Source organism: Macaca fascicularis, chromosome 3 (assembly GCF_037993035.2).
Source record: "Macaca fascicularis isolate 582-1 chromosome 3, T2T-MFA8v1.1".
Taxonomy (NCBI): domain Eukaryota; kingdom Metazoa; phylum Chordata; class Mammalia; order Primates; family Cercopithecidae; genus Macaca; species Macaca fascicularis.
Genome location: NC_088377.1, coordinates 115,590,553 through 115,606,391, shown reverse-complemented (window position 1 = coordinate 115,606,391; position 15,839 = coordinate 115,590,553). Strand labels below are relative to the sequence as shown.

Genomic DNA, 15,839 nt, shown 5'->3' with positions numbered 1-15,839 from the left:
CTTCTCACATCTTACTATAAGCAGTCAAGGGAAGCCATGCCACACCTTCAATACTTTGCTTAGAGGTTTCTTTTAACAAGTATCACACTGTGGTATTTCATCACTCTCAAATTCAACCCCTCACAAAACAGTAGGACATGGATAAAATTCGACCAAGTTCTTTGCCACTTCATAACAAGGATTGACTTTCCCCTGGTTGCGAATAACTTGTTCCTCGTTTTCCTATGAAACCTCATTACAATGGCCTGTCTTATCCATATTTCTAGCAACATTTTGTTCACAACCACGTAGGTAATCTCTAAGACTGAAGCTCTCTCTATGGTCTTCTTTCTTCTTCTTCTCTCCTCAACCTCTCCTCCTTCTCCTCTACCTCCTCTTCCTCCTCCTCTCTCTCCTCTTCCTCCTCCTTTCCCTCCTCCTCTTTCCTCTTTCTCCTCCTCCTCCTCCATATTGTAGCCTCTACCCATTCTATAGCACCATCTACGTTTTTAGGAATTTGTTACACTAGCACCTCAATCCTCAGTACCAATTCTGTCTCAGTCCATTCTGGCAGCTATAACAAAATACTTTAGACTGTAAAGTCTAAAAGTCCATAAAGGGTAATTTATAAACAACAGAAATGGTTTGATTTCACAGGGGTACAGCAGAAGAGCAATTTAGCTCAGGATGGATCCTATCTTGAGTCTCCTCCATATCTGATTTAGAAGATACTTAGATGAGACTCCGGATTAGAGATTTTTGAGTCGGTATTAAAACAAATTAAGACTTTGGGGGCTATTGGGATGGAATTAATTTAATGTATCTGTATGTAAGAAGAACATGAATTTTGGGGGATCCAGTCCAGAATGCTATGGTTTGAACATTCATATGTCTCCAAAATTAATGCTTAAACTTAGTGCCCAATGCAATAGTATTAGGAGGTGGGGTACTGAGGATGCGATTAGGTGATGAGGACTCTGCGCTTATGAATGGGATTAGTGCCTTCATAAAGGGGCTTGAGGAAACTAGCCAGCTGTTTTTCTACCCTTCTGCCTTCTGGAGACTCAGCATTAATTCCCTCCAGAGGATGCAGCAAGAAGACACCACCTTGGAAACAAAAAGTGAGCCATTAGCAGATACCAAATCTCCTGGTCCCTTGATCTTGGACTTCCCAGGTTCCAGAACTGTACATTTATTTTTATTTTTTGTAATTAGCCCGTCTAAGGGATTCTGTTATAGCAGCCAGAACAGAATAAAACACAAGTTAAAGCACATACACAAATATGAACCGGGCATTTCAAATGGCCAATTCAGAACGTGTTTGTTTCTTTAGAGTGTTTCAGCAATTTTGATAGGCAATAGTCTTTAAACAGTGACACATAGATCTCTAGTCTAATTGCTATTTGGCCTTTGTTGGTGAGAGAGATAATAAAAATTAGACTTTTCAACATCTTTAAAATCATAGTGCATTTGTGGATGCATGTAAAAAGTGACTAAAACCTACTATGACTCAAGGGGGGAATTTGTGTGAAAGACAAGCAATTATGTGACTTTATTAATTGTGGTAACATATTTTTGTTACTTTTATTAATCTGTAGATCTTTAATTTAGAAGCATGAATCAATTTTCAAACTCTATCACTCCAGTGACCAATGCAGAATCAGAATTATGCTTACACATTTAATTGGGGGAGAGCTTGCAGAATCATCTGCATTTTATTTTATGATTAATCATAAGAAGGACAGAGTTGAGTGCTTCACTTTTATATTAGTAAAGAAAAATTTTTATTTTTGAAATTTGCAAAAGCGCTCAATTAAATTTTGATGAACATTTCCTTAGCCTTTTGAGGATTCTCTTCATTTCTGTGTCATAATTTCATAACAAGAAGCATATGTAAAAGGTCATAAGCTCGGATTCAAGAGAGATTTTACTTAAATAAAATATGGTAGAAATTTGGTTTTATAAAATGATATTTTAAATTAAGAAGGTAATGAAATCTGTGGAGTCTGTTACGCATTTTCTAAATTATACATTTATTTTAATAGGAGAATGTATTCCAAAGTTTCACTATAGAAATATGCATGATATTTGAAATATGTAAATCTGTAGGTTGACTGTTGCATTATAGTTTTAAAATATGTGTCTTTTGTATTTAGTTCAGGTAGATAAAAGCAAAGATTTCTAAGAGCAGCTTTCTCACAAACAATTAATTATTCTTAATTATCCTGATCAATCTGAAAAATAATTTACATATTTTAAAGTTAACTTGTATTTTATTTCAATTCAATAAGTACTTCCTATTTCTCACTTAAAATTTTAGAAATAATGTGAGAATAGACCATCTGTATTTTCATGAAGATTAGACTCAGAAGGGGAAAAGTAATGTCACAAGTATACAAAAAACTTGGTATGAACTTTTCATAAGTCACATTAACATGTGAAGTTGGTGTACAGCTAGAGCTATACATACTTATTTTAATGTAGTGAAGGAAAACATATTGCTATGTAAAACCCAAGAGTAATTTATATTTCATATTTCATCTCTTCTAGCTAAACTATACCGCCAAATAATGTATTCAATTATATCACATGTTCCATTAGGAAGGAAACAATGATTTGAAATAGACTATTGTTTCAGACACCTTGAAACAGAATAGTCAGGATCAGGGAGAGATGATTTATATAAAGAGATAGAATGGAAACACATAATACACACCCATTTCTGTTTTAAAAATAATTAAAGATAAAAATGAAATGCCCAATAAGTTTCAGTATTTGCCAGAAAGTTTAGATTAGGAATAGTTTTAGTTCAAGAAAGTTATTTCCTCTTATAAACAAAGTTTTTGAAAAAAAATAAAGTTGGGATAAAAGAAGAGTTGTATACCAAAATAATACATCAATCTGGTGTGGTAAAAAGGAAAAAACATTTTAAAAGAATTTGGAAGAATGAATAACTGCAGGTTTAAAGTGATAGATAAAATGCATACTACACTTACAAGAGTATGCATTCAAAAAATCTATTGTTAGCATTGGAAAATTAATAAACTAGAAACGGTGATAAAACTAAAATGTATAAATCACCAAGGGTATCAGAGTAATAGGGAGACTTTATGAAATAGAGCAACTTCTAAAGCCATACATTAAAAGGGAATCACTGCAATAGGACACTCTTAGCATGATGAGGGGCAATACAGCTAGAAACAGGGTTGGGAGGAGATCAGTCACTGGGTTCAAAGAAAGGACAACATCATAGCCTGGTCAGAGTCCCCATTCTGAGCAACTACCTGTGGCATTTGCCTTTAGGATAAACGAAGACTAGCTCTCTAATAGAAGTCTGAGTCTGACACTAGGGATGCAGTGTGGGCATCAGTATCAGAGGCAAACAGGACATTCTCATGGTGATCAAGATGAAGCTAAAAGTTCAACACAAATATTTAACTTCATTTTTTAAAACAAACTTTTGACTTTGAATATTTTCAGCCAGGCAATTCTACCCATAGCCACTGATTCCATAAAAATATTTGAACATACTTTCAAGAATATGCAGATAAATTGATAGATATTGATGTAGTATATTTGGTAATAATTGTAAAACACAGGCAATCTAAATATTCATCAGTAATGTGATGGCCCACATAATTATGGAATATGCAGCAGTTAGAAAAATGAAACTGATCAATATCTACTGAAATGGAACAATTTGTATCACCTGCTTTAGAGTACAGAAAGGAAGTTGCAAGCCAATATAAAATCTATATTCTTTTATGTAAAAAAACTATCTACCTATCTTTCCAACATATATGTGTGTGTGTGTGTATAAATATGGTAAATATAGACAGGAATATGCTCATTTACATGTTTGTATTAGATTGTTTGGTAAGATACACCAAACAATCACTCCTAATTTCTGAGGAGTAGTAGTGCTCAAAGTGGGACCGTTAAATTTTTTTCTAAATAATATTTATTGTAGTGTAGGCTTTTTACAGTTACATATATTACTTTCATTTTTAAAATATGTTAAGATAGAGCAGAAGCTAATAGGATGCCTAGAATTGAAAGAGTAGAAGGAAACATGTAGTACGTATTTAAAGGGTAGTAGGAAAAACGTGAAATGAGAGAACAGGGCTAAAATCAAATTTATTCCAATGTATTTACATAGAGCTACACAATAGTCACGTTTTTATTAATTATTAATTCATATTTGTACAAATAATATGGATAATAAGCCACATTCATTGAGGGCATGCTATGCGGTAAGCACATTGTTATTTGCTTCATAGGCATTATCCGATTTAACTTCACAACTATCCTACAAGGCAGGCACAAATACTCATTTTACAGATAAGATAATGAAGTCACACAGAGGTTAAACTATAAGGCTTATAATTAGCAGAGCCATTTGACCTCTTGTTTTCTTGTTTAACTATGAAATACAGGAAAATCCTGGATTAACTTAGTTTGATTCAACTTACAGGGGTCTTGGAATGGCAACAGTTTTGAATGCACAATATCCTAATTCTACAGAAGAGCTACTTTTTTGAATTCCAGAGAATATTAAAGGACAAGAAAAAGAGCCATTCTGACTGAGCTTCTGAATTTACAATACTTTACTTTTGCTTGGCTTTATCTATATTGGGACTTCCTGCATGTAGCCAGCTCACTTAGCCAACAGTCTGATCATGATCCTCTAGATTCTGGAGTGTGGAGCTTGACAAAGACATTGTTCTGAACTGAATTTCTGTGGTGAGCCTGTCATCTACAGGAAGGAGGTTCTGCAGACTGCTGCTCAGCATTGGGAAACTGATCCCAGACAGCAGGCAGCAAAGCAGTAGAAGAAAGAGCTGAATATAATACTGAAAGCTATGCTAATTAATTATACTTTATGGATGTATTTTTTGTATCAGACACTATGGTACAAATTTTATTCTGAATTTTTAAAAGCGTACAATTAAAATATTTGGTTTCTGGTTCCTGAGAATGAGATGTAAGACTTATTTTAAATCAACGGCTTTTTAATAAAAATATGAAGCATGCATAAAGCTTATAGAGCTTCTGTCCACTTCATGTGGTCTAATGTTTACCCTCATGTTGATAGAAAGAAAAGAGGTCAATGAAAGAAAATGACATTAATTATTTAACTAAACCAAGTTAATGATGATTTGTATAGGTGCATACTAGTGACATCAAAAGTATACATATATGTTTAAAAATATATTTTATTTTACTAGATCTTACCTGTTAACAATGAAGTATGTTATAAGAGAGTGATAGCAATTAGATTTTGTAAGTAATAAATCATAAAATTTTTTTTCATTAACCCATTTATGCTGGAGGTTGCAATTTTTAAAATTTAACTTGAATTTAAAAATCAGATCTCGGTGATGACCTTGAGCTGTAGGATATAAATAACTCCTACATGCTTAGTGTTCCAGTAATGGAACACTAGGCATAAATGGGCTAACTAGCTTACTTTCTCTCTCTTTTTTTTTTTAAATATATATAAGAAGTACAAAAAGAGAGTGGTTCTTCAAATATATGGTGTGGCAGTGTTCAAACTAACATTCAGCTAGTTTGTCTCTGTGTGTGTGTGATTATTATCATTATTAGTACAATAAGGAGCATTACTTCACCATATTTAGAAAGAAGAAAAATCTGCTAGAAATTGACTATTTGGAAAAACAGTATTTGCACTGGTTTCTCTTATGTAGTTGATATTTCATTTTTATGTACTAATATGCTGCTGTATTCAAATAACATTATTTCTAGATATGTCAGGCAGCTTATTTAATTAATTAACATTAATTGAGTTAATGGTAATAATATTATCCTTGGACTTACCCTGGCATTGGTCCATTTCCAGCAAGACTGTAAACCTGACGAGGATTTAGTAGATACTGGAATTTTCTGTAAATTCTATAAAAGTGAAAATATGGGAAAAAAATTCAATAATATTCAACACTTTTAAAATAAGTAATGTCTCTCAGTGTTATAAATATATGTAGTTGCAATTAATTATATAATTTAATAAAAAATTCTATCAATTTACTAAATTTTGAATCAATAATATCAGAAGTCCAACAGCTCAATAGGAACTAAGGGTTTTTTAAAAGGTTTAGTTGTCACTATTAAGGCAATATAGTTCATAAGTTAGAAATATTGCTTGCATCCTTAATATGCATATGAATTTAGAATATTCTCTAACCCTCTTTTGAACATTATTTAGCTAATTGGATTTCAAATAAACACATATTTTTTAAATATTTCAGTATAAAATTGCTTAAATATCTTCTCTCAATAAATCCTTGTGAATACTTTGTCCTCTACAGATCTCTAATAGATCTGAAAATTATCTATCGTCTATATGAAATGGGATGGTATATTGTATATATGTACATGTAAGCAAAGAATGTAGCCTCATCTGGCCTAATCATTTCATATAAACAAGATCTTGACCAGTCATCTCACAAAATTGCTAAACTGTCTTAGCAGCATGTATTAAATAATTTTTTTTCTGAAAGAAAACAATGTTTATAAATAAATGCAATAAAAATGTTTCTATGCATGCACATATCTCACATGGTATGAATGCTTAGACAAATACTAAAAGTAAAGAGATAAAGAGTACATCAAAAAGTTAATTTATCACAATCAGTTAGGCATTATTCCTGGGATAAAAGGTTGGTTCAACATACACAAATCAATAAATGTGATTCACCACATAAACAGAATTAAAAGGCAAATCCATATAATTATCTCAACAGATGCAGAAAAAGCATTTAATAAAATACAAAATCATTTCATTAAAAATAAAATCCTCAACAGACTAGACATCAAAGGAACATCCCTCAAAATGGTAAAAGCCATCTATGACAAACCCACAGCCAACATCGTACTGAACGAGCAAAAGCTGGAAGCATTCCCCTTCAGAACTGGAACAAAACATGCCCACTCTCACTACTCCTATTCAACATAGTTCTGGAAGTTCTAGTTAGAGCAATTAGACAAGAGAAAGAAATAAAAGGTATCCAAATAAGAAAATAAGTCAAGCTCTCTCTTTTCACTGATAATGATTCTATACTCAGAAAACTCTCAAAATTCTACCAAAAGGCTGCTAGAACTGAAGAATTTTAGCAAGGTTTCAGGACACAAAATAAATGTATAAAAATCAACAGCACTTCAATAACATCCTGGCAGAGTCAAGAAGACAATATCATTTACAATAGCCACACACACACAAAATGAAATACCTAGGAATACAACTAAACAAGGAGGTGAAAGCACTCTACAAGGAGAACTACAAAGCACTGCTGAAAGAAATCAGAGATAACACAAACAAACGAAAAAAGAAAAAAATTCCATGCTTACGGAAGAATCACTGTCGTTAAAATGGCTACTATGCCCAAAGCAATTTACAGATTTAACACTGTTTCTAGGAAACTAGCAATGTCGTTCTTCAAAGACTTAGAAAAAAACTCTTCTAAAATTCATGTGTGACCAATAAAAGAGCCTGGATAGCCAAATTAAGCCTAAGCTAAAAAGAACAAAGATGGAAGGATCACACTATAAGGCTACAATTACAAAAACAGCATGGTACTGGTACAAAATCAGACACTCAGGCCAATGGGACAGAATAGAAAACTCAGAAATATAGCTACAAACCTTCACCTGATCTTCAACAAGGCCAACAAATATAAACAATAGGGAAAGGACTTCCTATTCAATACATGTTACTGGAATAGCGGGCTAGCCATATGCAGAAAAATGAAACTGGACTCTTATTTTTCACCACATACAAAAATTAACTCAACATGGATTAAAAATTTAAATGTAAGACCCCAAACCGCGTTTCTAAAAGAAAACCTAGGAAACATCCCACTCGACATTGGCCTTGGCAACACATTTTTATTAAGTCCTCAAATTGCAACAAAAACAGAAATTGATTAAGCTACAGAGCTTCTGCACAGCAAAAGAAACCATCAACAGAGTAGAGACAACCTGTAGAATGGGAGAAAATATTTGCAAAGTATTCATCCAACAAAGGTATAATATCCAGAATCTATAAGGAACTTAAATCAATGAGAAAAAAGCAACAACAAATAGCCCCATTAAAAATGGGCAAAATAAATGAACAGACACTTCTTAAAAGACATACAAGCAGGAAACAAACATATGCAAACATGTTCATCATCACTAATCATCATAGAAATGCAAATTAAAACCACAATAAAATACCATCTTACACCAATCAGAATGGCTATTATTAAAAAGTCAAAAACCAGTGGATATTGGCAAGGCTGCAAAGAAAAAGAAATGCCTCTATGCTGTTGTTGTGAAAGTAAATTAGTTCAGCCATTGTAGAAAATGGTTTGAATATTTTTAAAAAAAACTTCAAACAGATCCAGCATTCAACCCAGCAATCCCATTATTGGGTGTAAACTTGAAGGAAAACACACCATATACCAAAAAGATACATACATTTTTATTTTCATTCCCGTTCTATTCACAAGAGCAAAGACATGGAATCAACCTAGGTATCCATCAATGGTGGGCTGGATAAAGGAAATGCCATACATATATAGCATGGAATACTACACAGCCATTACAAAAGAATGAAATCATGTCCTTTGCAGCAATGTGGATGGAGATTTAAGTGAATTAACACAGAAACAGAAAACCAAATACTGCATGTACTGCATGCAACGTTAAGCAGGAGTTAAACATTGAGAACACACAGACATAAACATGGGAACAATAGACATGGGAGACTACCAGAGTGGGAAAAGAAGGAGTGGAGGAAGATATGAAAAAAACTACCTGTTGGGTACTATGCTTGCTACCTGAGCATAATATACTCATGTAACAAACCTGCACATGTACCTCCTGTATCTAAAATAAAAGTTGAAATTAAAAAGATTTTTTTTAAGTTAAGGGATATATTTAGGTTACTAAATTGGTTTTATACACATATGAAAATATGATTATATATTTTATAAACACTTTCTTATAATATTTACTGATAAAATTCTCCAAATTCAGTATGTAATATCAGCTTGTATCACCTAGAGTTGCTCTCAATACCCTCTTTTCCCTGGCACCTGAACTTACTAGTGGACAATTCTGTGTCTTCCTAAAAGAAAACCTAGGAAATACCCTATCTGACATTGTCCTTGGCAACAAACTTTAAAAAATGCCTATCAAACCTGGCTATTCTATCCCACTGCCTTAGTTAAGGTCTTCAAGTTCTTTCACCAGCTTTATAAAATTCTTGGCAACCCAGCCCTCCTCTATACTATTGTCTAAGTACAGTCATGCCTTATCCATGATGTAAAGTTTATGCCAGTGTCCAGTTGTTCACAATATAAAATTCAGACATCGTCACAATTCAGCCACACTTTATCTCTCATCTTTCCCCTCTTTCTCTTTACATTGTCATCCTGGTAAATTCCTCTTGGTTGACACCCTGCCATTTCACAAGTCTGTCTTTCTCCTTCTTTCATCGGGCAAACATCTATCATATAAGAAACAATACAAAAGCTACTTCTTCTCTAAAGACTTCTTGGTCTTCAGAGATAGTTATCTCTTTCTCTGAACTTCAATAGAACTTTTATTTTAAACATTTCTAGTTTAACCTGTAATATATAGTATTGCAATAGATCTATTTATGTCCCTGCCTCTCTGCATGACTGTGCCTTATGCCTCTTATTCCCAGTCACTAGCAGAGTTTGGATTCAACTCAGTGTTGCTGCCTGAACACATATGTGAACATTTTCAGACTTATTGACTGATATGGAAAACTTTATGTGGATTTATGATTCTGTGACCTTTTGCAACTTGTCTAACATCAAAGTTAAAAAAGCCAAGAAATTTGGAAAAGAAAACACTGAATGGAATCACCTTGTGAAAGGTGCCTCTAATGCAGGCAGAAAAATTATGTTTGCATTCAAAACAGATCACCTTTAAAACATATTTACATTACATTTGACTTTGCGTGGTCCCAGTCAATGAATAAAGAACAAAACACAAGTGGATGTGTATAGAGAAGAGTTCAAAGTTGAAGCCTCCAGTAAGTTTAATTTCCTTAAGATTTTAGGGTAACTATACATATGTATATGTATTTTTTTAATTTAGGGAAAATTATTTATATGTACTGGCAGAAAGGGAAGGCAAATATTCAATTAAGGGTCATTCTACATGATTCATATTATCTTAATTTGAGAAAAAAATATTTTCCTTTGAAAATATTATTTTTTTTCTCTTCAAGCTTCAATTTTCTGTAATTTCCAATGTGGATTTAAGTCTCATCTAATTATTTGTGGAACATTTTCTTTTTTGTTCAAGCTATCAATAATATATACAGCTAACAGAATGTAAGTAGTAAAGAAGAAAGTAATTTCAGCATCATTATTTAATTATTATTTTATGAGTAAAACTATTCCCTTTAATAAAGCATTGGGAATATTTTTAATTATTAAAACATTATTTATTTAAAATATTTTCTATCATGTTTACAGGTGTAAAATATAACTAGATATTGATGAAAAGAAAAAAACTTATACTTTTTATTTTATTTTATTATTATTTTTGAGACAGAGTCTCACAGTCACCTAGGCTGGAGTGCAGTGGCACGATCTTGGCTCACTGCAACCTCCCAGGTTCAAGCGATTCTCCTTGCCTCAGTCTCCCAAGTAGCTGGGATTACAGGAGCCCATGACCATGCTCAGCTAATTTTTTTGTATTTTTAGTACAGACGGGGTTTCACTATGTTGGCCAGGCTGGTCTCAAATTCGTGACCTCATGATCCACCCACCTCAGCCTCCCAAAGTGCTAGGATAAAAATCTCACACTCTTTAAAGCAACAATGTTTTGTTGATTCAATAATGAAAAGCATTCTTCATTTCATGGAAAGAAAGCTAGAAATTTAAATGGTAGAAAAAATTACTTTTTTCATGGAAACATTTCAACTTTGCTATTTGGTGAACTACAAAGGAAATTTGTTATACTATTGTCATGTTTGTTATGAGTGCTTTCATCTGCTTGCTTATTTTTGGTTGAGATTAGGAGAGGTATCTAAAAAGCATTAAGGCAGGTATAACTGCATTTTTGTTCATGAATGTCATCTTTAGTAAGACATAAGATTTACTCTTCAATGTAGTGATTTTCATATTTGTATTAAATAATGTAATTTAATCATTCATTCATTACAAAATAAAATGTTATCAGCCAGAATGATGAAATACCTGATAATGCAACACATTAGTATTCAGATTAAATATATTGTACTTCTCCAGGAAATATGGCATCATGTTCTCCAAAAAGCACATGAAGAAAATCATTATAATATATTTTGCCTAGGAGTTGGGTATAAATTCTGTTCCTCAGTACTGAGTTATGATTTACCTGGATTCATCTTGGTAACCATTTAGAGAACCAATTTTCATTCAACAATATTTATGAAGCCAGACTCTCTGTTAGGTGATAGGGGTGATAGGTGGGGTAGAGATAATTCAAACACCTGAGCTATAATAATAAAAATAGTTACAAAAGGCCATTGTATTAAAATTTCAATCCTAAAAACAAGATCATATAAACATATTACATGCTAGCATCATTTATTTTGCATTAAAATTAGCAGACAGGAATAATTGTTTTTAAGCATTTTTACGTCATCGTTTTGTCTATTTTTTTAACATATATGTGAAATAGACACTAAAATTAATTTAAAAACATACCGTTCTCCTTGTTTTCCACCACTTTTGGGGTTCACAAAAACTAAAAGTGGGTGAGTACCAGGCACAGGAGTGATCTATAAGAAAAGTTATATATATGGAAAAATTATTAGGCCTATTATATATGAATAAGACTCCTTGTTATTTCTAAATTATAAAATACCAATACGCAATTTCAATAATATTACTTTCTGCAATGTGTGTGTGTGCGTGTGTGTGTGTGTCTGTGTGTGTGTGTGTGGTGTGTTCAACAGGAAAACTTCCTCTACAAAGAAAGGCATGCCTATCTAGGTAGAGGGCAGAGGGGAAGGCAGTCAGGAAGAGGGAATAACATTTGTAATTCCCGTAAGATGAAAACAAAAGTTACGATTTTCAGATAGTAAGTGAATGAGCTAAAATAAAGCAGAATTCGAGGGAAAAGGGATGAGAAGCAAAGAAGTAGATCAACTTATAGAGAGCCCTCCTTTTATGCAGGAGTCCTAAGTGAGAGTTTTGAGGCATATGTGGAATCCATCTTCCCAACCACCTGTGAACTAGAAAGAAACTCAGTAAGATTCTTTGAGGTCCCTTTTGGCCTAAGAGTCCTTATCTACACAATTTGTTCAGTGCCTTCTTTTCCTGCTTGCTGAATAGGTTGCTAGTTAATCAAGTCTATTTGCTAAATAGAGTCCATTAACTATTGATCTCTCTTTCAGGTAACAGGAATTGACTTGACTGTACATCATGTGCTACTGCTTTCATCACAACTCAGCTCTCAGTTGAACAAGAAAGGCAAAGTTGCCGTCCTAATGGAGTTTATATTATAGTGGAGAAATATGCAATAAACAAATACATATTTAGTAATGAAACATGCCACGATGGGAAATAAAGCAGGTAAGGTGATGGCACGTATTTGTATGGGTAGAGTTGTTTTACATAGGGTGGGAAAAGACAAGTGTTGTCTATTACCTGAGTCCAATGTTAAATAATAGACTTTTAAAAATAAAAGTATTCCTATTCAATGTAACCCTATATAACTCCCATCTAAATACAGTTTGATGAAAAAAAAATTTAATAACAAGAGTATTCAGCTAATTGTGTCCTCTAAATACTAAGTGGAACAGTTTTGGATCAATCTGCTTTTTTGAAAGTAGATTCAAATTATCTTTACTGCAGTGTTATTTCTCCCCTAGAAAGTATTCTTAAATATTTAATGAGACAATTAAAAACACTAATTTTTACCATATCATGCCCTTCCTTCCTGCCTGTTTAACTATATAAGTTAAAATATTCTACTAACATATTTTCCTCCACTTATTTAGTAAAATGGCATTTTTCTAATGAGAATAGGCAACAGGGAAATGTTAAAATCTTCACATTACCGAAATGGGAAGACTGAGTGAGATACTCGTAATTTTTCTATTCGTATCCAACTAGCTCTCATTATAATTTACTGTATCTGTTTCTATTTTACTTTCCATTGCAAAGAAGACAAAGTTTTTTTCTTCGTAATTTGTCTCTAATTCAGCTGGGAGAAGGATAAGCAGGAGAAACTTCTGCACTAACTTCCCAGGTCTCCCCTGAACCAAATGTGTGCTATCAATTAATGTATATAAAGTGCCTATCATCTTTAAGCCATGGTGGCTCAGATTGCAATGGGTACCCCTTCCTCCCATTAAAAACTAAAATGAAAAAAAAAAAGAAAAACCACCAAAAAAAACTATATTTAAAAACCTGCGTTTGATCTTTTTTATTTCTCATCCTATTACAAGGCTGAAATTCCTAACGTTTTCATAAGCAAATACACAATAATAAATAGATGCAGTTTTAGTTGACTTTTTAGTCAGTTTGAATTGTTTCTAAGTAGAAATGGGAATCTCAAGGTAAATAGGTTTTTAAGCATGAGCAAAGTATTAAATCTGAACCCCAAATACTCATTAGGATGAGTTTTCCTTTTCTCCCTAAAGTCAACATTTATTTTATAACTATATGAGATTATATAAAAATTCATACTGAGTCCAACATATCAAATTATTTTCAAACTATGCTTTGAAATGTCTTTCAGAGATATTTAATTGTTAGAATATCTATAGACATCACTATAAATTATTAAGTAAAGGGGAATTAAAATTGTGTTTTAAGTTATATACTGTTATGAACAAATATCCCACTGGAATAGATTATAGTCTGTAAGGCATCTCAAAATAAAATACAAAATCTTGATGTAATTTTTGGAGTAGTTAAATGGAAAAACAGATTAAATGTACTAGAAAAATCAGTGAATTTAAAGAGCTTAGAACAATGACGATATTCCACAAGTGGCAAATGTTGAATATTCAATATGGATATACAGGAATAATATCAATCAATTAGCAACCATTATTTTACATAATACTTTTCTCATTATTGAGTATGAGTTCATTTTCAGACAGTCTTAACATATAACGTATGAGATAAGTAAAACTGTAGATATTATTACATGCAGTCTTTCAATTAGTTAATTTGATCTGACTGTTTGATTGCAGATTCTGGTTTTCAGAGAGGTCACTCAGGTAAGAACTATCTTTGCATTGTATTGCAATGCAAAACATGTCCACTGATAAAGTGAATATAAATAGTTTTATTAGTTTCTGAAACTCAGTACATCTGATATTTGTGAATAAAGTTTTACGGAAATATCTTACATTAATATTTTTTAAATTTTACTGTAATATTTTTATTTTTTAATCTCAAATTTACAGAAAAGTTGCAATGACTCTATAATTAACTTTTTCCCTCAGCCACTTGAGAGTAAGTTGCCAAAATTCTGCTCCATCACTACCACTCCCATTTACATTAGTATTTCCTACATATGGAAACATTCTCAAATACACATATATACATATACACACACACACACACACACCACACACACACACAATACAACCATCAATAACAGAAAATTAATATGATGCTGGACTAGTTTTGTGGAAAAAAAAACTATTATTAGGACAACTGATGAACCCTAAATGGGATCTGATGTACCAATGTAGTTAGGTACCAATGTTATATTGAAGCTTACTAATTCTCTTTTGAACTGTATCTAATCTGTCTATGAATTTAGAAATGTCACTTTCATGAAACAATTGTGAAATAAGATGTAAAACTCAGTTATTCTGAAAACATGTTTATTGCCATCCTAAGATATTGTGTCCCTTTTGTGAAAGATTTTGGTGGAGTAGGAGGTGAAAGACAAAAACACAACTATATCAAAAATTCTGTCAGCTTAAAACTATTCATTCTTTGAAGTACATATTTATACAGCATTTGAGATCATCTGAATTAGAACAGCATATAGAACAGATGACATCTTAGTTGATTTGTTTAAAGCATGAAAGAACCCTGAACCTGCTCTCAATCTCCCATGACTCTTCCATTGTGTTTGAGGCTCTCTACAGAACCCAGTGTCTTTTCAAAACAGTTAAACAATAAATGAGATAGAGTAATATGGTATCACATGCAAACAAAACAAAACAAAACAAAAAAACAACAAAAAAACTGATGAAGAGAGAAAGTGTTTAGGAAGATTTTATAGCATCTGTGGTAGTTGAAATCTTGAAGAATGGTCATAATTTTTTTTTATTTATTATTATTATACTTTATGTTGTAGGGTACATGTGCATAACGTGCAGGTTTGTTACATATGTATACTTGTGCCTTGGTGTGCTGCACCCATCAACTCGTCATTTACATCAAGTATAACTCCCAATGCAATCCCTCCCCCCTCCCCCCTCCCCCCTCCCCATGATAGGCCCCGGTGTGTGATGTTCCCCTTCCTGAGTCCAAGTGATCTCATTGTTCAGTTCCCACCTATGAGTGGGAACATGTGGTGTTTGGTTTTCTGTTCTTGTGATAGTTTGCTAAGAATGATGGTTTCCAGCTGCATCCATGTCCCTACAAAGGACACAAACTCATCCTTTTTGATGGCTGCATAGTATTCCATGGTGTATATGTGCCACATTTTCTTAATCCAATCTGTCACTGATGGACATTTGGGTTGATTCCAAGTCTTTGCTATTGTGAATAGTGCCGCAATAAACATACATGTGCATGTGTCTTTATAGCAGCATAATTTATAATCCTTTGGGTATATACCCAGTAATGGCTGGGTCATAT

General features: G+C 32.9%; 1 protein-coding gene across 26 annotated transcripts in view; it reads right to left on the bottom strand.

Annotated features, from left to right (window-relative positions):
* The window catches only part of DGKB (diacylglycerol kinase beta), a 764,643-nt gene that overhangs the window by 460,853 nt on the left and 287,951 nt on the right, over positions 1 to 15,839 (bottom strand). For all 26 annotated transcript variants that reach the window (XM_005550071.5, XM_065542255.2, XM_065542256.2 and 23 more), the window contains 2 exons: positions 11,709 to 11,782; positions 5,818 to 5,892 (listed from right to left, as the gene is read on the bottom strand). In XM_005550071.5, coding sequence (XP_005550128.1) covers positions 5,818 to 5,892; positions 11,709 to 11,782 — 149 coding nt within the window. The remainder of the gene's footprint in view (positions 1 to 5,817; positions 5,893 to 11,708; positions 11,783 to 15,839) is intronic.